The sequence below is a fragment of the Bombina bombina genome, chromosome 5 (assembly GCF_027579735.1).
Source record: "Bombina bombina isolate aBomBom1 chromosome 5, aBomBom1.pri, whole genome shotgun sequence".
Lineage (NCBI taxonomy): Eukaryota > Metazoa > Chordata > Amphibia > Anura > Bombinatoridae > Bombina > Bombina bombina.
The window spans coordinates 419,015,698-419,041,086 of NC_069503.1; the positions used below are offsets into that span (position 1 = coordinate 419,015,698).

Here is a 25,389-nt window from a genome sequence, read left to right on the forward strand (position 1 = left end):
TATTCCAACCCAGGGTCTAGCATTAGACCTACAATTATAAATCACATAAGACCCTGCCTATTTTTGGCGCTCCTATCTATCTATTTTTTCATATTTGACATCTCACTCCAATTAGCTCTTGGAGATGTCATTAGTCTAGGGGTTCACCTACTTTTTCCACCTGCACTGTGAATGTTTACATGGTGTGTTTAATAAAAACATGGCAACATTTTATTCTTTGTGTGTTATTAGTTTAAGCAGACTGTGATTGTCTATTGTTGTGACTTATATGATGATCAGATAACATTTTATGACCAATTTGTGCAGAAATCCATATCATTCCAAAGGGTTCACATACTTTTTCTTGCAACTGTATATAAAATCAGTAATGGTCTGATATAACTGGAACAATAATCTGAAAAGTTATCATTCTAAAAATAAAAACCATGATTTAAATCTAACTTATAAGTGATTTAAATCATTATTTAAATTGGTTTGATTTAAATCAAATCCACCCTGCCTCCAGCACCCTCCAAGTTATAGAATGTTATGGCTGATCATAGACATGAAACTTGTTAAAGGGATAGTCTAGTCAAAATTAAACTTTCATGATTCAGATAGAGAATGCAATTTTAAGCAACTTTCTAATTTACTCCTATTATCAATTTTTCTTTGTTCTCTTGGTATCTTTATTTGAAAAAGCAAGAATGTTAGCTTAGGAGACGGCCCATTCTTGGTCCATCACCCATCTAAATGTAGCCACCAATCAGCAAGCGCTACCCAGGTGCTAAACCAAAAAATCCTTCAATACAAGCCAGGTAACGTGATAATATACAACAACTATCTGACTTTAGCATGTTTTGTGAAGTTTAGGAAATTTATTGTGTGCATTCACCAAACATTAAAAAATGCCCCTCAGACACAAAAAGGTGGTCAGGTGTCCTATGTGCCATGCCACATTGCTTTTGGGTCTCTGATCTTTTTTCTATATAAATATGAAACACCAACATTTGACTTTAGAGAAATTTGTCCACAAACTATAAGTCAAAGGGACTTTACTGGACTTTTCTTTATGCTTAAACTATAGCCATATAATCTAAGTAGATTTGCATATTGCAAAACCTCTATTTTAAACCAATAACTGTTTCATAGGGCAAAATATAGTATAATGCTATAATGATTAGAAAAGCAAAATGGCAATTTCATTCGTATTTAATTTGCCTGACAGCAGCTATCTATTGATATTGTTTGTTCAAAATTAGATTTGTTCACTTGGTATCCTTTGTTAAAGCATAGGCTCAGGAACAGTAATGTTCTCCTGGGAGCTAGCTGAACACAGCTGATGATCTAATGAGAAGAGGCATATATGTGAAGCCACCAATCACCAGCTATCTCATAGTAGTGCATTGGTGCTCCTGAGCCTACCTAAATATGCTCTTTAACAAAAGTAAACTGTCCCTTTAAGCTAAATAGCATCAATGTCACATTATACCTTATTAAAAGGAAATTAAACACTAAATAAATGCTAGATAGAATGATGCATTCAAAGAAAAGATTAGTCTGAAAATAACATGTAGATGTATTTTTTAAAGTTTCATTAGTTTTTTAAATATAGACAAGATAAATGTAAAGTTTTTGTATCTAAAAGACAATGAGGGGCTGCCATGTTGTAACTTAGGTTACCTTCTCTGCTGTGGCCAATTAGAGACAGTTTTAAATAGGTAACTAGAAAGTGCAGCCAATGGCTGTGTGGAATATAACAGTGTTCTGCACTTCCATTTCTAACAGATACTAAAAAGCTCACAATTTCAGAATGGAATTACAGGAAAAGGGGACAAAATAAATAATGAAAGTATATTGCAGAGTATTTTTTATATATAAGATTTATCATTTTATATTACCATGTCAAAGTGTTTAATGTCCCTTTAATCTAATCTAATTACAGCCTTACCACATATCTGTTCCTGTCATATCCCTATTGATACTGATCTCATTCCTCTTCCCACAGTAACATAAATGGTAATTCTGTCACACTACTATACGAGTTTACATTCAAGTTCAGATCTACGTTAAAGTTGTTGCTAGGTCTGTTGTTTCTGGGACAATTTATTTATGAGAATTAGTTTGAATTAACACAAACCTATCCAATTTAAAAAAAATATCAATCCAGTGTGTTTAATAGTGCCTTGTAAAACACATTTTGTCTTTTTCCCATATTAAAGGGACTGTCTACACTTCAGTCATCTTAAAGTCTTACCTTAGATTAAGTTGCAAATAGCATCCTTCACCCCTTTCTATATCATGCAGTAGGAACATTAAAAAAGTTATTTTAAAATTAATATTATTTATGGCTACTTTGAAATGGCTGCCAAGCTCCACCCACTGATGACATCACAATCTGGGAAAAGCATTGACAGTTTTTTTTTAACTATTGAGCCTTTAATCCAGTCCAGATCATGATGTCATCAGTGGGCGGAGCTTGACAGCCATTTCAAAGTGGCCAGAAACCATATTCATTTTAAAATAACTTTTTTACTGTTCCTGCTGCATTATATAGAGAAGGGTGTAGGAGGCTATTTGCAGTTTAATTTAAGTTAAGACTTTAAGTTGACTAAAGTGTAGACTGTACCATTAACTTGTCAACAATAAACACTAAGCAGAACTGTGACTATCTCTAGATGTAAACAGCGCTTTACCAGACAGACCAGACCTAAACAATAATCTTTCAACAGAATATGCTAAATGTCCTAAAATCCATGCATTATATTATTTAGATACACAGCCTCTGTCTTCCAAAGAAGTACAAACAAATGTGTTACTTCTTCTTCAATCAAAGTTAGGTAAATGCACTTTCCAATTTTACTTGACTCCAAAAAAATAAATAAAAAAAAAGGAAATCCGATTATAGTAAATAGTATTATCCATTTACTAAGCTACAGATAAAAAAGGGACGCTAGCTAAACAGGCAAGAAGCAAATCCTCTGTGCGTACCTTGGTGAGATCCATGCCAAGTTTGAGCTGTGAGATAAGGTGAAGGATTATACTGCGCTGATCATCCATGACTCCCAAATCTGCTTCTTCATTATCTTCTGTATCTGTCAGCTCATCTTCAGCCTCTGGAGGATCAACCTGACAAAAAAGAATTACACACAAATCAGCAATTATTCCAAAATCATATTTATTTTATAATCCCTGTTCATTTTGTCCTATTTTCTATTCAACTTTTACTCTTTTACACTAACATTTTTTTTACTCTCATCATCTTGTGTTTAAAGGGATATGAAACAGTGCTCATCAGTAAAAAAAAAGAAAAAAAGAAATATGTTAAAGGACCAGTAAACACAGTAGATTTGCATAATCAACAAATGCAAGATAACAAGACAATGCAATAGCACTTAGTCTGAACTTATATATATTTCCACTCCCCCTGTACCATGTGATTGCAATCAGCCAATCACAAATGCATATGCATATAGTCTGTGAATTCTTGTACATGATCAGTAGGAGCTGGTGACTCAAAAAGTGTAAATATAAAAGACTGTGCACATTTTTTTAATGGAAGTATATTGGAAAGTTGTTTAAAATTACTTGCTGTATCTGAATCATGAAAATTTTATTTCACCTGAGTGTCCCTTTAAAGTAATTATACAAATAAATAGATTGTGTTAAAACAGCAAACAACGTTCTTATTTTCTTGCAAAATTAGCACTTTGAAATTCTCAGTCTAGCCACTGCCCTCAGGGAGGTGAGGGAGCTGACATACTGAGGAATAAAAATAAAACAGCAAAGAGGTAGCCGCAGGCTATAAAGATAGTCCCTTTAATAGTATAACATGGGTTCCAAGTAAACAAACATACACAATGTATTTTTTAGTGGGCTCTGGTAGTGGCCCACAGTAGCCTGCAGCTTTGGGTGCTGGTCTCATACTGATTGATGCTCAGAACTTAGGTTGCATTCTGCCTCTTCTGAGCATGGGGAAGAAATTTACTTTCTATTTCTGTAGCATTCACTGAACAGTAAGCCATCTCAAGTTACTCTAGAACAGTTATGCTATGCTATATATACACACCTTACTTTAGAGACACCAGCCTCCTTATGAGGCTGTGATAGGAAGTAATGGACCCTGCACAAATGAAGTAAAAAAAATAATGTTAAAATGATAAGCAATAAAGATTGCAGTGAATTCTATGAAGTATAACCAACTGCTTAGTGCTTATTAAACACTGATATAAATATAAACATTTAAAGGGCATTTCATGACCAGGTTTGGATAACATTATACTTCATGTACCAGAAATACAGGATTCCTAGATTAGTTATAGGACAAAAAAAACAACAACGAGGAAACCTCTTTTCCATGCGCTGTCAACTCTGATTTCTAGTTTAGCTTTTAACAAAGAATACTAAGAGAAGCAAATTTAATGATAAAAGTACAATGGAAAGTTGTTTAAAATTGCATGCCCTATCTGAATCATGAAAGTTTAATTTTGACTAGACTGTATTTTTAACTTGTGCGCGTATTACAAGTTGAAAGTAAACACGACTAAATTTGCACTTGTTGGGTTACTGTGACTGAAGTCCTCTGGTAATGGGTTAGGGATGTATACAAAGTTGCAGGCCTAAATGCAGAATGTGATCTGAATATATTTTATATTTAAATTTACATATATTTGAAATTAAGCACATATTTTACATTGGTATATATTTTAAACTGATACATATACAGTGGATATAAAAAGTTTACACACCCCTGTTAAAATGTCAGGTTTCTGTGATGTAAAAAAAATGAGACAAAGATAAATCATTTCAGAACTTTTTCCACCTTTAATGTGACCTATTAACTGTACAACTCAATTGAAAAACAAACTGAAATCTTTTAGGTAAAGGGAAATAAAAATAAAAAACTAAAATAATATGGTTGCATAAGTGTGAACACCCTTTTATAACTGGGGATGTAGCTTTGTTCAGAATTAACATTAAAGATCATGTTAAATAGGAGTCAGTACACACCTGTCATCATTTAATTAGTAGGGGTATCCACATACCTTTGGCCATACAGAATATATCTCCTACCGCCCACTGGCATATATACAATATATGTTTTTTGTACCCATAACTGTATTACTGAAAATTTTCAGTATAGGTGGTGGTTTCAACAAGCAAAATCATCTATTTCAAATGACAAAATCAAGGTAAATTAACTATTCGTAAACAAACAATTTAATACACTCCAGCAGATAAAATGGATTATTGGGGACACATTAAAGGGATACAGAACCCAATTTTTTTCTTTCATGATTCAGAGATAGCATGCAATTTTAAGTAACTTTCTAATTTAACCCTATTATCATTTTTTCTTTGTTCTCTTGGAATCTTTATTAACAAAAAGCAGGAATGTAAGATTACGAGCTGGCTCATTTGTGGTTCAGTACCCTGGGCAGCGCTTGCTGAATGGTGGCTACATTTAATCACCAATCAGTAAGCACTACCTATGTGCTGAACTGAACCAAAGCACCTGGGTAAAGATACCAAGAGAACAAAGAACATTTAATTATAGGAGTAAATTAGAATGTTGCTTAAAAATGCCTGCTCTTTCTGAATCATGAAAGAAAACATTTGAGTTCGGTATCCCTTTAAAGGGGAGAACATTGCATGCCCTAAGTATACCTCAGTATGCTTTTGTGGAAAGGGGCCAAGTTTCAACAAATTTGATAATAGAAATACATTGGAAAGTTGTTGTTTTTTTAAACGTGATGCATACTCTAACTAAATAATGAAGATTTATTTCTGCTATTCATGACCATTTAACCAAGCACCTGCTTTTTATGCCAAACCCTTTTTTGCCCAAGAGCAAATTAAATTATATTAGCACTCCCATATTTACTATAAAGTGCGTATAGACCGTACTATTCTCAGTTTAAAACGTAAGCCTTTATTTGGCCATTTTCATTAGCTGTCTCTCTTTGTTTAGGATCACTGAATATATAATTTTATATTAACATTGATTGACCATTTTTTCCTCACCATACTGATCTGCTTATATGGTTTCACAAAGTTACAATGAAACATATGTCTGGTCCAGTACAACTCTCAGAGTATCCTCTCAAATGGCTCATCCATGTAGCTGTGTGTTTATGTAGGATTGTACATCTTGCTAAATCATTGCCTTGCATCTTGTTAAAGGGCAGTTATACTGTGTATTTACTGTAAATATTTTTACGGGTTCTAATAGATTAGAGAATGTCATTTATATATATACAGGGAGTGCAGAATTATTAGGCAAATTAGTATTTTGACCACATCATCCTCTTTATGCATGTTGTCTTACTCCAAGCTGTATAGGCTCGAAAGCCTACTACCAATTAAGCATCTTAGGTGATGTGCATCTCTGTAATGAGAAGGGGTGTGGTCTAATGACATCAACACCCTATATCAGGTGTGCATAATTATTAGGCAACTTCCTTTCCTTTGGCAAAATGGGTCAAAAGAAGGACTTGACAGGCTCAGAAAAGTCAAAAATAGTGAGATATCTTGCAGAGGGATGCAGCACTCTTAAAATTGCAAAGCTTCTGAAGCGTGATCATCGAACAATCAAGCATTTCATTCAAAATAGTCAACAGGGTCGCAAGAAGCGTGTGGAAAAACCAAGGCGCAAAATAACTGCCCATGAACTGAGAAAAGTCAAGCGTGCAGCTGCCAAGATGCCACTTGCCACCAGTTTGGCCATATTTCAGAGCTGCAACATCACTGGAGTGCCCAAAAGCACAAGGTGTGCAATACTCAGAGACATGGCCAAGGTAAGAAAGGCTGAAAGACGACCACCACTGAACAAGACACATAAGCTGAAACGTCAAGACTGGGCCAAGAAATATCTCAAGACTGATTTTTCTAAGGTTTTATGGACTGATGAAATGAGAGTGAGTCTTGATGGGCCAGATGGATGGGTCCGTGGCTGGATTGGTAAAGGGCAGAGAGCTCCAGTCCGACTCAGACGCCAGCAAGGTGGAGGTGGAGTACTGGTTTGGGCTGGTATCATCAAAGATGAGCTTGTGGGGCCTTTTCGGGTTGAGGATGGAGTCAAGCTCAACTCCCAGTCCTACTGCCAGTTTCTGGAAGACACCTTCTATAAGCAGTGGTACAGGAAGAAGTCTGCATCCTTCAAGAAAAACATGATTTTCATGCAGGACAATGCTCCATCACACGCGTCCAAGTACTCCACAGCGTGGCTGGCAAGAAAGGGTATAAAAGAAGAAAATCTATTGACATGGCCTCCTTGTTCACCTGATCTGAACCCCATTGAGAACCTGTGGTCCATCATCAAATGTGAGATTTAAAAGGAGGGAAAACAGTACACCTCTCTGAACAGTGTCTGGGAGGCTGTGGTTGCTGCTGCACGCAATGTTGATGGTGAACAGATCAAAACACTGACAGAATCCATGGATGGCAGGCTTTTGAGTGTCCTTGCAAAGAAAGGTGGCTATATTGGTCACTGATTTGTTTTTGTTTTGTTTTTGAATGTCAGAAATGTATATTTGTGAATGTTGAGATGTTATATTGGTTTCACTGGTAAAAATAAATAATTGAAATGGGTATATATTTGTTTTTTGTTAAGTTGCCTAATAATTATGCACAGTGATAGTCACCTGCACACACAGATATCCCCCTAAAATAGCTATAACTAAAAACAAACTAAAAACTACTTCCAAAACTATTCAGCTTTGATATTAATTAGTTTTTTGGGTTCATTGAGAACATGGTTGTTGTTCAATAATAAAATTAATCCTCAAAAATACAACTTGCCTAATAATTCTGCACTCCCTGTATATATATATATATATATATATATATATATATATATATATATGAATATTGTATAAATATGCTTTTACATGTTTTCATCTACTTGAGTGCAAAGGTCTCAAATGCATATATATACAGTATATATATTTATATTTATATGTCTATATATGTATACATATGTATTTATGTGTTTATATGTGTATATATGTCTGTAAATACATATATACACATATAAATACATAAATACACACACACACAGACACATATATATATATATATATATATATTGTGCTTTTAAATAACCACAAATGTATTTGCGTGACTTGAGGATGTTCAGCTCCATTAAAGTCTATGAGGGAATGCAATTTTGCATTTGCAACTCGTAATACGAGCGCAAATCTCTGAGCGCAAAAAAATTTTCTAGCGGTTTTAACCCACACAAGAGCAAACTTCCGCTCCATTCGTAAATCTGCCCCTTATTTTGCATAACTAGTTTCCCTCTTGTAATATGGAAGTATTTTTAACATACTTTTTAAGTAGCGCAAGCTGTAAGGAATCACAATTGCATTTATTTGGAACACATATATTGATGCTCTGCTGGTAGTGGCTGATTGCAGAACTTCTAAACGTGGACACCTAAAACTAACTCCTCTCCTGTCATTTGGCTGCAGATACTTATAGGGCCATTATAGTAAAAACGTTACATGATCTAATGCGTTAGACTATCGACCCTAGACTAACCGCAAAGGGGTTAAATGGGAGGAAAATGCAGCTAATCCAATCAGCAGCACTAGTAGCACGGGACCAGCAGTGTTCTGTGAGTCCTGTGCAGTATTTCTAATGTGTGTTTAACCCAGCGGGTTAAATACACAGTAGTTTAGTCTGACGGATTAGAGCATATATTTTTTTTTTACTATAATGGCCCTTTAAGCATTAAGTATACACATTTAGTGGAAATGGAAATATGTTTTTTTTACAGTCTATGCTATAAAGAAACTGCTTAGAAATTACTATTTAAGTTCCTTTAGCAGATGAACCATAAACTGTGAAGTGTTACAGTAAAAGACTGTCCCAGCATGGCATAATGACCTCAAGTATAGTCTGTTCCTTGAAAGAGGGCATAGCAGTGAGGATATATCAGTACTAAAATAGCATTTTATTCATAAATAGAAAACCAATAAACATAATTTCTCTGAAATCACAGAAGACCTTGGGGCCAATTTATCAAAGCTTCAACTGATAATGCGCTGGAAGTCCACGTCAAATTTGACTCAAATTTAATCTGCATAGTTAACATAGCGTCAAGATCGTCAAGTGTTGAAATGTGTAATATACGCTCCCGCAATATCAATTCGATGCAGATCGATGTTTATGTTATTCAAGCGGAATACTGATCATCCGCCGTCACATTCGACTCCATTTGAGCCTCTTGCCAATTTATCAAACATTTAACAGATACGCTTGCGTCAATTCCGACGCAGCATACCTATTGTACAAACCGCCACACTTGAGGCTGCGAATGCCATAGAAATCAATGGGAGTCTGAAAACACAGAAAGGTTATGTTTGATTCTGCAAGAGAATTAAGCATATTAGATAATAAAAGTAAGTTAGAAACTTTATTAAAATTGTATACTGTTTCTAAATCCAACAATATTATTGCTCCAAATTTGGTGTGAAGCATTGCTCCAAATTTGGTGCTTAAGTAGATATATAAGGATAAAAATTAAATTAAATACATCACTACTTATGGATTATGTTACATCTTTGTCTCTCATTACAAAGCAAGGGGACAATTTATTGCTCCAAATTTGGTGCACTAGTAGATATAAAGATAAAAATGAAATAAATACATAACATAATATAGCTAACTTCCTCTTTTTTTTTATAAATCTATGTGCACCATGTTTAAAGCATGTAATACAAGTCCCACTTTCCACTTCGCACCAAATTTGACGCAACACTTTTCGCACCAAATTTGACACAAACCCACAAACTAATGAAATTTTCCACCACTTTTGATTGGGAAATGCATAATCACATGATTTATGACATCAGCCAATCTGATTTAAATATACATTTCTACTATCACCAACGAATCAAATTGCTCTATACTCATTTAGAACTTTTAAGTGCCATTTGTTACATTGTGTATTATACTTTGAAAGTATGTATATGTGAAGTTAGTATTAAAGATGAACATTGATGATGACATTAGGACACACAGTATAATATTTTAGACAATGATTTTAGAATTCGAATGATGTTTTATTTTTTTATTTTTATTTCCCTTAACCTAAAAGATTCCAGTTTGTTTTTCAATTGAGTTGTACAGTTTATAGGTCACATTAAAGGTCGAAAAAGTTCTGAAATGATTTATCTTTGTCTCATTTTTTTACATCACAGAAACCTGACATTTTAACAGGGGTGTGTAGACTTTTTATATCCACTGTGTATATATATACACACAAGTATGTGCAAAGATATATGTACAAATTCTAGCATTAATAATCATTTTAAAAAACAAAAAAACATGAGATAGGCAATGGCATATAATGATTTCTAGAAATACAAATAGACATTCATTGATGTGAAAATATCATATATCAGTTTTTGGTATAACAAATACATAGAAAATAACTTTCTATGAGATATTATTGTTTGTTCATGTATAAATATAGCTATTTCTTGGACATTAACACATGAAAAATAAAATATTAGCTTTAGAGAAATGTGCTTGTTCATGGACAGTAATGAAATGGTATAAATAAAGTTGGAAAAACCAGAATATCCGCAACATCGATGACTCTTATTTATCAACAGTCCGATGCTCATCGCTCCGTACTTGAAGCGCGCATTTTTGACAGACGTTTTAATAAATAAGGCCGTTGTATGTAGATTCACGGCAGCGATGTCTGGCCAGCGTATTGACTCCAGCAAATGTATCGAAATTGACGCAATGATAAATACGCCCCGTTTATCTCATGGCAAGTATGCATATTCTTAATTGTTAGTATTTCATGTGTTATACATTTCCACTTAATTAATACTTAGGTGTAAAATAAATTAGTAGATGTGTTTAATATATTTATTATCCAAAAATCTCTCATGTTGTAAATTTAATAACCTTTACTAAAACTGCTGTGGCACACACATTTATTTCAGATATAGTGAAACATATATTCTTTAAAAATAATTTTACCTCTTAAGGACTACGGCTTTTCCCAGTTGCTGAGCTTTCACCTTAATTGTCTGCTCCCTTGTTAAGTGTGCCCATACACACTATATACCATTTTTTAACAGACAAACAGGTGTTTCTAGTTATACCCTATATGGGTAGCTAAAGAAAAATACTGCCATATAGATTCATTATGCATAAAGAAAGAGAAGAGCTCTACTATGAACGAACAACAGCTCAGAAGTTTGTTCTATGGCAAGTTACCACCTGGGAGCAGCCTCTTTTAGCTCAATTGTGATGATTTTAACAGAGGAGGACTTTCCTGAACTTTATCAGTCTGATTCCGCCTAACAAGGTCAGTACAGCCCGAAATACTAGGCAATACTAGAGGATTGAACTGACATTATTCGGCGGGCTCACAATGATATACTTCAGGAAAGTTCTTCTCTGTGAAAAGCATTACTGGGCTAAAAGAAGCTGCACCCAGGTGGAAAATCGCCATAGAACAAGCTAAAAGTTATTGAGCTGGTGTTCATTATGCTGTTCTGATTTTAGGACATATGCTTATGTTTCCAAGTAATTTATAGCAAATATAGGCCAAATTCTACAAAGATGGAATTATTGGTTTAAAGTTTAAATTTGCTATGCTTGGACTGTAAGCTAAATAGCGGACACTAAATTATAAACTGCTACACAAAAGTATATATTTGTAGAATTTAAACACCCCAGGGTATTTATCTAGAGGTATTTTGACACATTGGGGCCAAATTACCATTGTCTGGCGGACATGATACGCTGTATTGTATCATGTCCAACAGACATCGCCATCGGCATTTAACATTGCACAAGCAGTTCTAGTGAACTGCTTGTGCAATGCCGCCACATGCAGATTCCGGGCAATTGGCCGCTAGCAAGGGGTGTCAATCAGCCCGATCATATAGGATCGGGTGGATTGATGCCCGCCGCCTCAGAGGTGACGTACCAGTTAAGGAGCAGCGGTCTTAAGTCCGCTGCTTCATAACTGCTGTTTCTGTCTTAGCATACTACTGGTCTCTGCCATCTAAAAGCTTAAACAGTGGTAGTATGTCTTAAAAGCAGACCGGGATACAAAGTGCTGATTACTAAATGTATCTATTATTTGTATATCCTTTATACTTATGTTCTCAGAGGCCGGGTAAGTTCTTCCTAAATGTAACAGCTTTACCTCTTTAATAATACAGCTACACATACTCAAGTGCACTCTAATGTCCAGAGTGAATATTCTAATGCTATTCATATTCAGCTGAAGATATTAGTAAATTAAAAGACTCACTATAACATTGAAATATAAGAATATTCAGACAAGGATTAAGTGTCATAGATAGTATTAAGGTGTCACATATTCAGCAGTTGAGATTCTTCTATTAAATTTTGGACATTGAATTTAATATCCTCCCCCAAGAGGAAGATTATAGTTACAAGTTTAAAACAGGGGCACAGACCATCACATCGCCGCCTGCCCGGCACTCACTGCCTCTCATTCTCTGTAACACACAGCGCACAGCATGGATGAGAGGCAGTGAGTGCCGGCTATGAACAGCTGCTAGAGAGCTGAAATTGCAGGAGCGCGCAGGGACGAGAAAAAAGGAAAGGATCCTGTTAGTGCAAGCTTTTGGGAGACGTCAGAGGAGGAGGAGTCAGGCGGCCATTTCAAAAAGGCCAGATGAGATCAGTAAGTTTATTTTCTGCCAAAGTTTATTTAGATGAAAATTTGGCTACAGTTTACTGTAAAGATCGTTATTTAACTAATCTAAATAAGTTAAAGTAATTTTTGGGTTGACTGTCCCTTTAACTGTAATTTTTGACAGTTACTGTACTGCTGCTGGTTAGCATCACATGCAGGCTTTCAGCAGAAGATACACAATGAAAGCAGCGTGTATCTCATGAATGGAGGCACCCCACTGACACTCTGTCCCGGCGATTGCTAGCCTGGGGTATACTCTATTACGTTATTTCTGCACTGCCTCATTCCTGAGTCATGGAGAAGTAGTACGGTCACACTGACAGGGCACGGCACTGGTCCTTAAGGGTTAAAGAAGCTGTACATTATTCAATAAAATAATATAATAAATGAAAGCAAAAAGTGCATTGCTTTGAGTTGGAAGTTAAAAACAAACTATAAAACAACAATAACATACAAAATTGCGTACGTTTCAAAAATCTAAACTTGTATTTAAAATGCTCTTTTATTACTGCACTACTGCTATGTAGGAGTTTAACTCCTACATAGGGTATATTCATATAATTAAAGGGACAGTAAACTACAACAATGTTATTTTTTAAAGATAGATAATCCCTGAGATATTTTGACAGATTTGCATTTCAGGCTATTAGTGTAGACTCTTAAATAACTCGCTAGGAGTGAGCACAATGTTATCTATATGGCACAGATGAACAAACAGTAAGTTATTAGCTACACACAGTCAGACTGTGAGATAATAGGTGGACTGCAGCATCTTAGAAATCAGCCTACCTGGGTTTAGCGTTCAAAGTGAATGTCAATTTTGATGCTAAAGTGCCCGGTTTTAAAAATTCGATTAAAAACAGGGGCACTTTAAATCATCAAAATTTACATTTCACTCCTGCTGTGAAAACAAAACTTACCTTTTAAATTTGACAGCCAATCCAGCTTCCTCCACCCATCGCAAAGCCTCTTCCTGGGTCTAAAATGAGGAATCCGGCTTCCTTCAATCACGGCGTTGAATCAGACACGGATTCCCCTGGGGGGGAAGCCGTGATTGGAGGATGACCTATCCATCATTTCTGACGTCAGAAAAGGCTTGCAATGACTGGAGGAAGCTGGAGCTGTTGTCAAGTTTAAAAGGTAAGTTTTTTTTCACAACAGGAGTGAAATGTAAATTTTGATGAATTAAAGTGCCCCTGTTTTTATTCAAATTTTTAAAAAACCGGGCACTTTAGCATCAAAATTGACATTCACTTTAACAAAGAATACCAAGACAAAAAAGCTAAGTTGATGATAAAAGTAAATTGGAAAGTTGGGGGGCGGAGCCTATGCTTGGAGCGGCAGGACGTGTCTCAATGAAGCTCCTGCTCATATTATATTAAACTAGGCTTTATTCCAGCATAACCTCAACTCTTGAGAAGAAATAATGGATTACCTGCTATGTTAGAGATAAGGAACCGATATTGACAGCCCTGACCTATGTTCTCTAAGTGAGTAGCGCATAACCTTGGCTAGTTGGGCCTTACTGGGCCTGTGGGCGAGGAACTGTGTGTCTGCGGCTTCCGCATATACGCCCATAGACCTATGGGTCAAAAAGTACATAGATACTCTTGACTATTTAAAATAGCTACAATACGGAGCTTTATTCTGGGCTAATCGCTTTTTTATATAATGGCGAGCGCAACACAAGTCATCTTGAAGGAGGTGGACCGCCTCCTGCACTATCACCTCATAGAATTTTGCACGCAGCTTCAGCTGGAGTGGGGATCAGTCTGCCATGCTGCTGTTTTTTTTTGATCACCAAGTAGCTGGCCCAGATTATCTGCATGCGCAACAGTACGCTGTTAAGGCACCCCTGGAAATGAGATCTCAGGCGGAGGATAACACGTGGCCCTCCGAGAATCAGGAGAGTCAGGCTTCCCTTAACTATGTACTCGGCAACGCGGTAGGAATTGCAGCGGACCAGCAGGCTGAATGGCAACCCTCACAAGGCTCCGAGTTACAACACGACTCCCGTGCCACTGATGAGAGCAAGTTCAGGGGGAGAGGCAGTATGGACTTGGCTGGGAAACTACAGATCCGTTCAACACGTAAGATGGAGCTCTTGGATCAGCTGGATGGGCAATGGATGTCAATGCTATCATTGTTTGTGGGACATTTCACTGCTGAGTCTCATTTACATTGGCACTCTGGCATAGGTTGGCAAGTTTCTCACACAGAACATATTGCCCCTGCTAACGTTTGTAGTACCGACAGACAAGGTGTGGGCTGAAGTAAGAAATAAGACCCAGGATTGATTTGTTATGCCATACAGACTACCACTTCCTGGGTAACTAGAGTAACTGTTTATTAAATCCTGAGAAAAACTGCTACTTAAATGAGGACATTGAAGTCTGAGAATCCATTGGTGGCTAAAGTTTATTTACATCTTTATAGATAATGTGTGTTTACTGTTAAATTGCTTATACTAAGGACTGTTCATATACCTCTGCTTGGTGTCCTCATGTAGGGCACTTATGCCTCATAGTCTCTAATGTCATTTAGACTAGATGGAATCCTATGGTTTAATAATAAGTTGAAATACTTTAATTACATCAACATTCCAATACTTTATTTCTACAAATGTTATATCTGGTACATGTGAATAGAGTTCTCATTCAGATCCCATAAGAGGTGGGTATAGTCAAATACTACATATATATCTGATTGTTTGGCTTTTCTTTAAATTTGATTCTATTTCCATTTACATATTTAACGCTGTACGATCAGTGTGTATTTTATGATAAGAGTGTTCTACTAGACAGGCAGCACGCTGCTAGACAAATCTGTGAGAGATAGGCTATCAAGCCATACACAGAGATTTATTCTGAATGTACTTTAGGCACTAGTTTGCATATATGATAGTTTGCCCTTTTTTCTATTTTTTTTATTTATCCCTATTGCCATATATATATTTTATGCCGCATGCTCAGTATGCATTTTATGTTAAGAATCCTATATTAGACAGGCAGCTTGCTACTGGACAAATTTGGGAGAATTAGCATATTAAGCCCTACGCAGAGACTACCTGGGTTAATGCAAATGTGCTTTTAGTATTAGTTAGCCTGTGTGTTCAACATATATGTTTTGTTAAAGAATGCTATTATGTACACTGTGTTTTGTTCTTTTTTAGCTGATGGAGTGCCTTTAGTTACATAGTGTGCATGCTAGATGTTCTGGTTTGTTTTTAAGCTGGCACATTCTGGGTTTTCTATGCTGAATTGGAGTTCAGGTTAGGCAGGACTGAACACCTTCTACCCTTTTTATTAGACCTTTAATTCGGAATGGACAGCTCTTTCTCTGTGCTTTCTAGGCACTTATTAGCCAACATTAGGTACAATCTGCTAGTTTATTGCTGGGCTGTCTGCGGCCGAGGCAGCTTAGCAAGCACGCCATGTTTGTACTGAAAAAGCCATATTTAGAGATATTTTAAATACAAAGCTACAATACAGTTTCATAGACCACCTATATTAAGGTGAATAATAGCATTATAGTGCTAATTATGTCTCTCTAAGTTGCATTATATGTATCTACTGTCCCAATTGAGGTACCTATACTATTCATTCTTTGCTTTCCTATAAAGATAACTCAGCGTTCAATATATATACTCAACTGGTTCATTTAGTGTTCTTGGCTGCTATAGCTATAGTCCCTTTTTGTTCATGCGGATAGAGCTAAAACAGTTTTATTATAATACCTAATTTGCCTTCAAGCTGATTGGTCTTGAGTGAGTAATTTTCACATCTTATTTGATTAGCCCTAGCGGACAAGCATTCATGATCCTCATATAGCTCCGTTTCCCCCATTATATTACTTAGTACTTACTGGTTAAGTATAGGGACACAGATCCCATAAGCAAATCCCCGCATTAAGTTTAAGTGTGATTACCCATAGAAGTTATCGACATATCCCCTTGTACCCCTTAAACGTTAAACAGGGTATTTTTCTATAGGTTCTTTTCTCAAGTTCGGGCATGTCAATAGGCAAAGCAAAATACTGTGGTAAAAGCGTTGCTATATTTAAATTTGTAACTGAAAATATGTTAAATTTGAGCAGTCATGGTATTTACTGTTGGACTACAATATTTTATAGTCATTATACAGATTATTGTTTGATATGCATTTCTGTTTGTTGAAGCTGAGCCTATATTTTATTGTAGCAAGATTCTTGAGATAAGTGAATCTTTAATGTATGATATGTGTTTTGAAAAAACCTCAATAAAAAATATATTTAAAAATAAAATAAAAAGTAAATTGGAAAGTTTTTTAAAATTAGAGTACATGCCCTATCTGAATCATGAAATTTTAATTTGGACTTTACTGTCCCTTCAAAGTAAGTTCCAGAACAGCAATGCACAACTGGGAGATAGCTTAACACATATGGTGAGCAAATGACAACAGTCATATGTGCATAGCCACCAATCAGCAGCTTGCTTCCAGTAGTAAACTGCAGCTCCTAAGCCTACCAAGGTGCTTTGTAACCATGAATATGAAAAGAAAAGAAAAAAATGATAATATAAGTAAATTGAAAAGCCTCTTTAAATTGCATGCTCTAGCTAAACTATGAAAGTTTCATTTTGACTTCCATTTCCCTTTAACTACACAAAAGAAAATGAATAACTACAAGTTATGAGACCTTTTTCCCATTGAAGTCTAACCCAACACGTCAAAAACCCTCTATCCACCATCCCCCCCACATTGCAACTTGTAATAAATTTATTAACCACTAAACCGCCAACCCCCCACATCACAACTAACAATAAAAGTTGATCAAATCAATCAATAAGATTTCAGTAGCTCTCATCCTATTGGCTGATTTGAAAATATCAGCCAATAGGAAAGCAACGGTACCCCAATATGAAATGGGTACCTTGCATTCAAGCCTCAGTGTGCAGCAGCGATCGTACGGGAGAAGATCCTCCACGCTGGAAGGCTCCGCGGTCACCAGTCCTGATCCGCGGTCACCTCCGCTCCACGTCCCCTTGGTCCTGGATGAAGATAGAAGAGTTCCCCGCGCTGGATGTAGATATCGCCGCCTGGAAGAAGACCTACAGCACCTGGAAGAAGACCTTCAGCGCCTGGAAGAAGACCTTCTCCGTCAGACTTCAGGAATGGTGAGTACCTATTTTGGGGTTAAACTTAGGTTTTATTTTTATTTTTTTCGGTGGCTTTTTTTTTTTTAGATTAGGACTTTGTTATTTTAATGGGCTGCAAAAGAGCTGATTGCCCTTTTAAGGGCAATGCCCATACAAATGCTCCTTTAGGGGCAATGGGTAGCTTAGGTTTTTTTTAGTGTTAGATTTTTTTATTTTGAGGGGATTTGGTGGGTTGGGGGGTTTACTGTTAGGGGTTAATCACCCTTTTTAAGGGTTATTGGTAGTTTAGTCTTAGATTAGGGGGTGTTTTTATTTTGGGTGGCTTTTTTATTTTTATAGGGGTATTAGATTAGATTAGGTTTATTTTTTATTTTTTATAATTTGGTTTATTTTTTTCTGTAATTTTAGACTTTTATTTTTTATAATTTTAGATTTAATTATTGTAATAATGGGGGGATGGCAGATTAGGGGTTAATAGTTTAAATAGGTACTTGCGATGTGGGGGAATGGCGGTTTAGATGTTAATAACTTTAATAGATACTTTGCAATATGGGGTTGGCGGATTAGGGGTTAATACATTTATTAGTTATTGTGGTGGGGGTGGCGGTTCAGAGGTAGATATTGCGCATGTGTTAGGTGTTTGCAGCGAGCAACGGTAAAATATACGTGCTGCACTTGTATGTGGCACCGTATATGTGATCGAGTCTAATGTAAGGTCGGGTTACCATAGTGACCTATTCATTTTGAACAAATTCAGCATCGGGTGGAAGCGTTAACACAATGCTAACTTACAACTACATAAAATGAACGACTGCACACAATGCGCTAAATAATTCTATGGGAAAAGGTACTAAAATGGAGCCGTAAATTACTTTTAGCTGCTGGCAACTTCGGTAGCTTACGGCTCCATTTTTAACGGCTCAATGAAAACGAGCTCTCACTTAGTGTAACATTAATTGAGATTATCCTAAAATTGTGATGGTACAATATTGATTTTATAAAAGACACTGAGAAAAATATTTTTTTAACACTTTTACTGATCAAATGCATCTTTTAATAGTATTACAAATATCATGAAGAACAGTTGTAGTTAGAACTAATACAAATTAAAATGAACACTAATCTAATTAGATTCTATGGGGCATATGTATCAAGCTCTGAATGGAGCTTGGTGCCCCGTGTTTCTGGCGAGCCTGCAGGCTCGCCAGAAACAGCAGTTATCAAGCAGCAGTCACAAAGACCTCTGCTCCATAACCTGTCCGCCTGCTCGGAGCAGGCGGACAGACATTGCCGGAAATCAACACGATCGAGTACGATCGGGTTGACTTACACCCCCCTGCGATTGGCCGCGAGTCTGCAGGGGGCGGCGTTGCACCAGCAGCTCTTGTGAGCTGCTGGTGCAATGCTGAATACGGCGAGCGTATTGCTCGCCGTATTCAGAGAGGTCTGTCGGACCTGATCCGCAGGTCCGACAGACCTTCATAACTAGAGGCCATTGAGGAAGTAAGTAAAAATATAGATAAAGGGGAATCAGTTGATGTGATATACTTGGATTTTGCAAAGGCGTTTGATACAGTGCCACATGAGAGATTCATGTACAAAATTAAGGGACTAGGAATAGCTGAAAATGTTAGCTTATGGAAAAATAACTGGATAAAAGACAGGGAGCAACGAGTAGTAGTAAACGGATCATACTCAGATTGGACAAAGCTAATCAGTGAAGTCCCCCAGGGATCAGTACTGGACACTGTTCTTTTTAATATTTTTATTAAAGGGATACTAAACCCAATTTTTTTCTTTCATGATTCAGTGCATGCAATTTTAAGCAACTTTCAAATTTAACCATTTTTGGTTCAGCATCTGGGCTGTGCTTGCTGATTACTGGCTAAATGTACCCAGCAATTAGCAAACACTATCCAGCATACTGAACAAGAAATTAGACGGCTCCTTAGCTTAGAATCCTGCTTTTTTAAATAAAGATAGCAAAAGAACGAAGAAAAATTGATAATAGGAGCAAATTAGAATTTTGCTTAAAATTGCATGCTCTATCTGAATCATGAAAGAAAAAATTTGGGTTTAGTATCCCTTTAATGACTTGGAGCAAGGATTGAATAGCAACATCTCTATTTTTGCAGATGATACAAAGTTGAGTAAGGTCATTAGGTCAGAGCAGGACGAACTTGCTGTAAAAGGTGATCTTCAAACATTAGAAGAATGGGCAGGTAAATGGGAAATGAGATTTAATACGGGAAATGTAAGATTCTACATTTCGGAAGTTAAAATAAGCAGGCAATCTATTATTTAAATGGGAATAGACTTAGCCAAACAGAGCAGGAAAGGGATTTGAGAGTAGTAATAGAAAACAAGCTAAAGATGGGCGCACAATGCAGACCAGCAGCTTCTATGGCTAATGCAGCATATATTAAAAGAGGCATTGATGCAACGGAAGAAAGCATAATTCTGCCACTATATAAATCTCTGGTAAGACCTCACCTTGTGTATGGAGTGCAGTTCTGGGGACCAATCTCAAAAAAAGACATTGCAGACCTAGAAAAAGTTCAGAGAAGGGACATAGAGCTAATAAGGGGAATGGAGAATTTAATAAGGGGAATGGAGAATTTAATAAGGGGAATGGAGAATTTAAGCTTTGAGAAGAGGTTAGCCAAACTGGGTCTGTTTTTTCTAGAAAAAAGGTGCTTGAGAGGTGACATGATTACTTTATATAAATATATTCAAGGCCCATATACAGAGATAGCAGAAGCTCTGTTTATTCCAAGAAAACTGTTTTGTGACAAGAGGACACAATTTAAGGCTGGAGGAAAGGAGCTTTAATCTCTTGCAACAGAAAGGTTTTTTTTTGTTTTTTAAAGTAATAAAATTGTGAAACTCATTACCAGAGGAGGTAGTGAATGCCAATACCTTAGATACATTTAAAATGGTTTGGATACATTCAGGGATATGATTGCTTGTGTTAAATCTGTCACCTTTTTTAAATGGGATAAGTAGCTAGCTTTGCTGATAATTGCTTTAAAAGTAAACTTATTAGGAGGCCAGGAAGATAAAAAGCAAGTTTCCATCACAGAAGGAATAACAATAAGCCACAAGAGAATCACCTTCAAAAGTCTACAAAAGTAAAACTTACAACCCCAAAGAAATATTGATGATAGCGACCTGATGAAGTTGTAAGCCAAGCAAGATTAATAGACTTGTAAGACAGTCTTGAGTCACACAGACAAGAAAGGCTGAAAAGGGATCCAAGTCCCTCTGAGAGCACCAGTTGTATCATCTGGATCATGTGAAAGTGTAGCTTTAAAAGGCACCCCAAAGACTTTTGCTTGAGTAATTTAGCTCCCCACAGAAAGCTACTCCAGAGATCAGGAGACCCTGAAATAACCCAAGTCACTTAATAAATGAATTCTTGGGACAATTATTCATAGGGTTTGGCATCTAAAAGGATCTAAAATAAAATACAGAAACATTAGGTATATAATAAGAAGTCAATTGGAGATCTCTCATGTCTGAGAAATAAGTATTGAAAAAATATGTCTGTTCAATTTCCAGTTGTTCAAGTTCTCAGGTGATGTGGATCCAAACCAAACAAAACATTTTTTTTAGATTTGTCTATAAATTACTTAGCCTTTTTCACAATCAAGAGTATGGCCTGATTTGTAATAATTGTATTTATTGTATAAAGAATTTGAATAAGATTTATTGGCTTTGGTTTGTTTCAAATAAGGTTAATATGAGGTTTTTAAAGTGTACAGTTACTCCACTAAAGTTAAGATAATCTACTATTTCTCTTAAAGGGGCACATAATTATTTTCTCTATTGAATCTAAAAGAGGACATTTTAAAATATTTTCCTGTATGAAGACATGTATTTAGTTTTTTTATGCTTGTGCTTATGAAGCAAACTGTCTTTCAGTTAAACATTGGGAGATCTGCTTATTAGTCAAAAAGCATCAGGTCTTTACTCTCAGTTGCAATTCCCATGAACTTCAAAATAAACATTAACAGCTTCAACATATTTTTTTTTTCTGCAGAAATAGAAAACATAATAGTAGTAATTTTTAAGATGTTTTAATAGTGCAGTTTAATCTCTCTATAAGTAATGCTTAAAGGGTCCACCAATGTATTTACCATGCTGCAGATAATTCAGATTAAATATTCACTTTTAGATCGCTTCACTTAAACATCTAAAATGTTCTGGTTAGGTGTCAAATTAGTTAATGAAAAACTAGCACCGTACAAATTATTTTTAGTGTGGTAAACCAAAACCACGTAAGCTTCTAAGATTGGCTTGGGCACTGAAAAACTTTGGTTGTGTAATATTATAAAGGAAATTTGGGCAAGATTTAACAGGTTAATAATCTACATTAAACTAATTGTGCATTAAACATTTTAGGTTGTCCCTGCAAAATTCAGTATATAAATTAGAAGAATGTATTTAATTACAGCTTTTGGAATATATTTGAAGGCAAAGAACATAGATTATTGATATAAACACAAATCCAAAGCACTGCATTGGATTTACATGTTTGTATTTTACTACTTCTCTGTGCAATTGCACTTATATTCTTGAAAAGAAAAAACAAAAAAACAATAAATAATCAGCATCAGCAGCGCTTGTCTACCTGCTCTGAGGCTGCGGACATCAATCCGCCGGATCCTATACAATCGGGCTGATTGACACCCCCTGCTAGCGATCGATCTGCAGGGGGCAGCATTGCACAAGAACTGCTTGTGTAATGATAAATGCCGACAGCGTATGCTGTCTGCATTTATCGATGTGCGGCAGACATGATACACTACATTGTATCATGTCCGTCCGCACTTTAATAAATCGACCCCAGGGTGTGTAATTTTAAGCAACTTTCCAATTTACTTCTATTACCTAATTCGTTTAAATTTCCTGGTATCCTTTGTTGAAAAGCATACCTAGGTAGGCTCAGGATCTGCTAATTGGTTGTTGCATATATATGCCTCATGTTATTGGCTCACCCATGTGAATTGATGATTCTTTAATAAAGGATTTTAAAAGAATGAAGCAAATAACTGGAAAGATGTTTAAACATGTATTTTCTAAATCAAGAAGTAAACATTTTTGGTTTATGCCCCTTTAAACTAAATAGGAAAATAACATCACTGTGCCTGCACATGCCAGAGATCCACACTCCCTTTCAAGTCCTGGGACTAGCATCCTGATTGGCTACTTAAAGTCTCTTTACAGTTGGGTGTGAATACCTAGGACATTTTGAGGTAAAATGTCTTCCTATTTTACATAGGGATGTTCAGGTGATATTTTATAGCCAGCTTTTTACAGCTATGCTGCATCACTTTCAAGTGCTTCAACATTTGAGTATCATGTCTTTATATGCAGGTATATAAGTAATTGCAAGCTTAATGTTTTTAAGATGCTATAAGTAAATAAATGAAATGTAACCCCAGAAAAATTAAGCCAAAAAGTACATACAATTAACAGAAAGTCTTCTTTTTGGAAAGAACTGTGACAAACCAGACAAAATATTGATTGTCTATATGATATTAATGATTGTCACATTATGTTCTTGTGCTATATTGAAACTCAACAAAGAAAAAAAAAAATAGAATGTAAAAGAAGGAAAAAAGTGGGGGATCAGTGAGGTTGGGGGCTAAGGGGGATCCCTACACAGAAGCATATGTAAATATGCTAACAAAAAATGCACAAAAAAGCCCAAATATACCTTTTATTTTAGTACTGGCAGAGTTTCTGCCAGTACTTAAGATGGCGGGGACATTTGTGGGGTAGGGGAGGGAAGAGAGATGTTTGGGAGGGATCAGGGGGTCTGATGTTTCAGGTGGGAGGCTGATCTTTACACTAAAGCTAAAATTAACCCTGCAAGCTCCCTACAAGCTACCTAATTAACCCCTTCACTGCTAGCCATAATACACGTGTGATGCGCAGCGCCATTTAGCAGCATTCTAATTACCAAAAAGCAACTCCAAAGTCATATATGTCTGCTATTTCTGAACAAAGGGGATCCCAGAGAAGCATTTACAACCATTTGTGCCATAATTGCACAAGCTGTTTGTAAATTATTTCAGTGAGAAACCTAAAATTGTGAAAAATTTTACGTTTTTTTTAATTTGATCGCATTTGGCGGTGAAATGGTGGCATGAAATATACCAAAATGGGCCTAGATCAATACTTGGGGTTGTCTACTACACTACACTAAAGCTAAAATTACCCCAAAAAGCTCCTTACATGCTCCCTAATTAACCCCTTCACTGCTGGGCATAATACACGTGTGGTGCGCAGTGGCATTTAGCGGCCTTCTAATTACCAAAAAGCAATGCCAAAGCCATATATGTCTGCTATTTCTGAACAAAGGGGATCCCAGAGAAGAATTTACAACCATTTATGCCATAATTGCACAAGCAGTATGTAAATAATTTCAGTGAGAAACTGAAAGTTTGTGAAAAAATTTGTGAAAAAGTGAACAATTTTTTGTATTTGATCGCATTTGGCGGTGAAATGGTGGCATGAAATATACCAAAATGGGCCTAGATCAATAATTTGGGATGTCTTCTAAAAAAAAATATATACATGTCAATGGATATTCAGGGATTCCTGAAAGATATTAGTGTTCTAATGTAACTAGTGTTAATTTTGAAAAAAAATGGTTTGAAAATAGCAAAGTGCTACTTGTATTTATGGCCCTATAAGTTACAAAAAAAGCAAAGAAGATGTAAACATTGGGTATTTCTAAACTCAGGACAAAATTTAGAAACAATTTAGCATGGGTGTTTTTTGGTGGTTGTAGATATGTAACAGATTTTGGGGTTCAAAGTTAGAAAAAGTGTGTTTTTTTCCATTTTTCCTCATATTTTATAATTTTTTTTATAGTAAATGATAAGATATGATGAAAATAATGGTATTTTTAGAAAGTCCATTTAATGGCGAGAAAAACGGTATATAATATGTGTGGGTACAGTAAATGAGTAAGAGGAAAATTTCAGCTAAACACAAACACCGCAGAAATGTAAAAATAGCCTTGGTCCCAAACGGACAGAAAATGGAAAAGTGCTCTGGTCACTAAGGGGTTAAGTAAGAAGTGGTGCACATTCACAGATCAGTGATATTGCGGTCTTCTTGACAAGCCGTATCATGCACTTCAGTTTAGTGTGCACAGTGCAGAGCAAGAGCTGTACATTTTTGCAGTGGCTGCATTTCTCTATATTATTCCTGAGTGTTTTTTATATTTGTTATGTAACTTTTAAACTGTGTACAAAAACTAAATAAATGTAACTCTCCTGGTTTCTAGTGTAAGTTTATCCAAATTGCAAGGTATGTGCAGCTATGAAAATGCAGGAACCATGACTGATGTGTGAAAGTGCACTGCTTCTGTCACATGATGCAACAATACATGCGCACCAAGACAGCAGTGCCATAGATAAACATGCAGAGCTTTACCAACTGGCTCATGTAATGGGTTAAATAACGAGAATGATTTTAAAGAGAACTGCAGGTTACAGGAGTAAAAATAATAGCATGGTGTGTAGTAGACATGTGCATTTGTTTTCGTTTCCAAATGAAT

General features: G+C 36.1%; 1 protein-coding gene across 1 annotated transcript in view; it reads right to left on the bottom strand.

Moving 5' to 3' along the window:
* OSBPL10 (oxysterol binding protein like 10) overlaps positions 1-25,389 on the bottom strand; it is an 873,140-nt gene that overhangs the window by 121,903 nt on the left and 725,848 nt on the right. Inside the window, exon 7 of the mRNA XM_053714253.1 lies at positions 2,971-3,108. Within this exon, the coding sequence (XP_053570228.1) occupies positions 2,971-3,108 (138 nt within the window). The remainder of the gene's footprint in view (positions 1-2,970; positions 3,109-25,389) is intronic.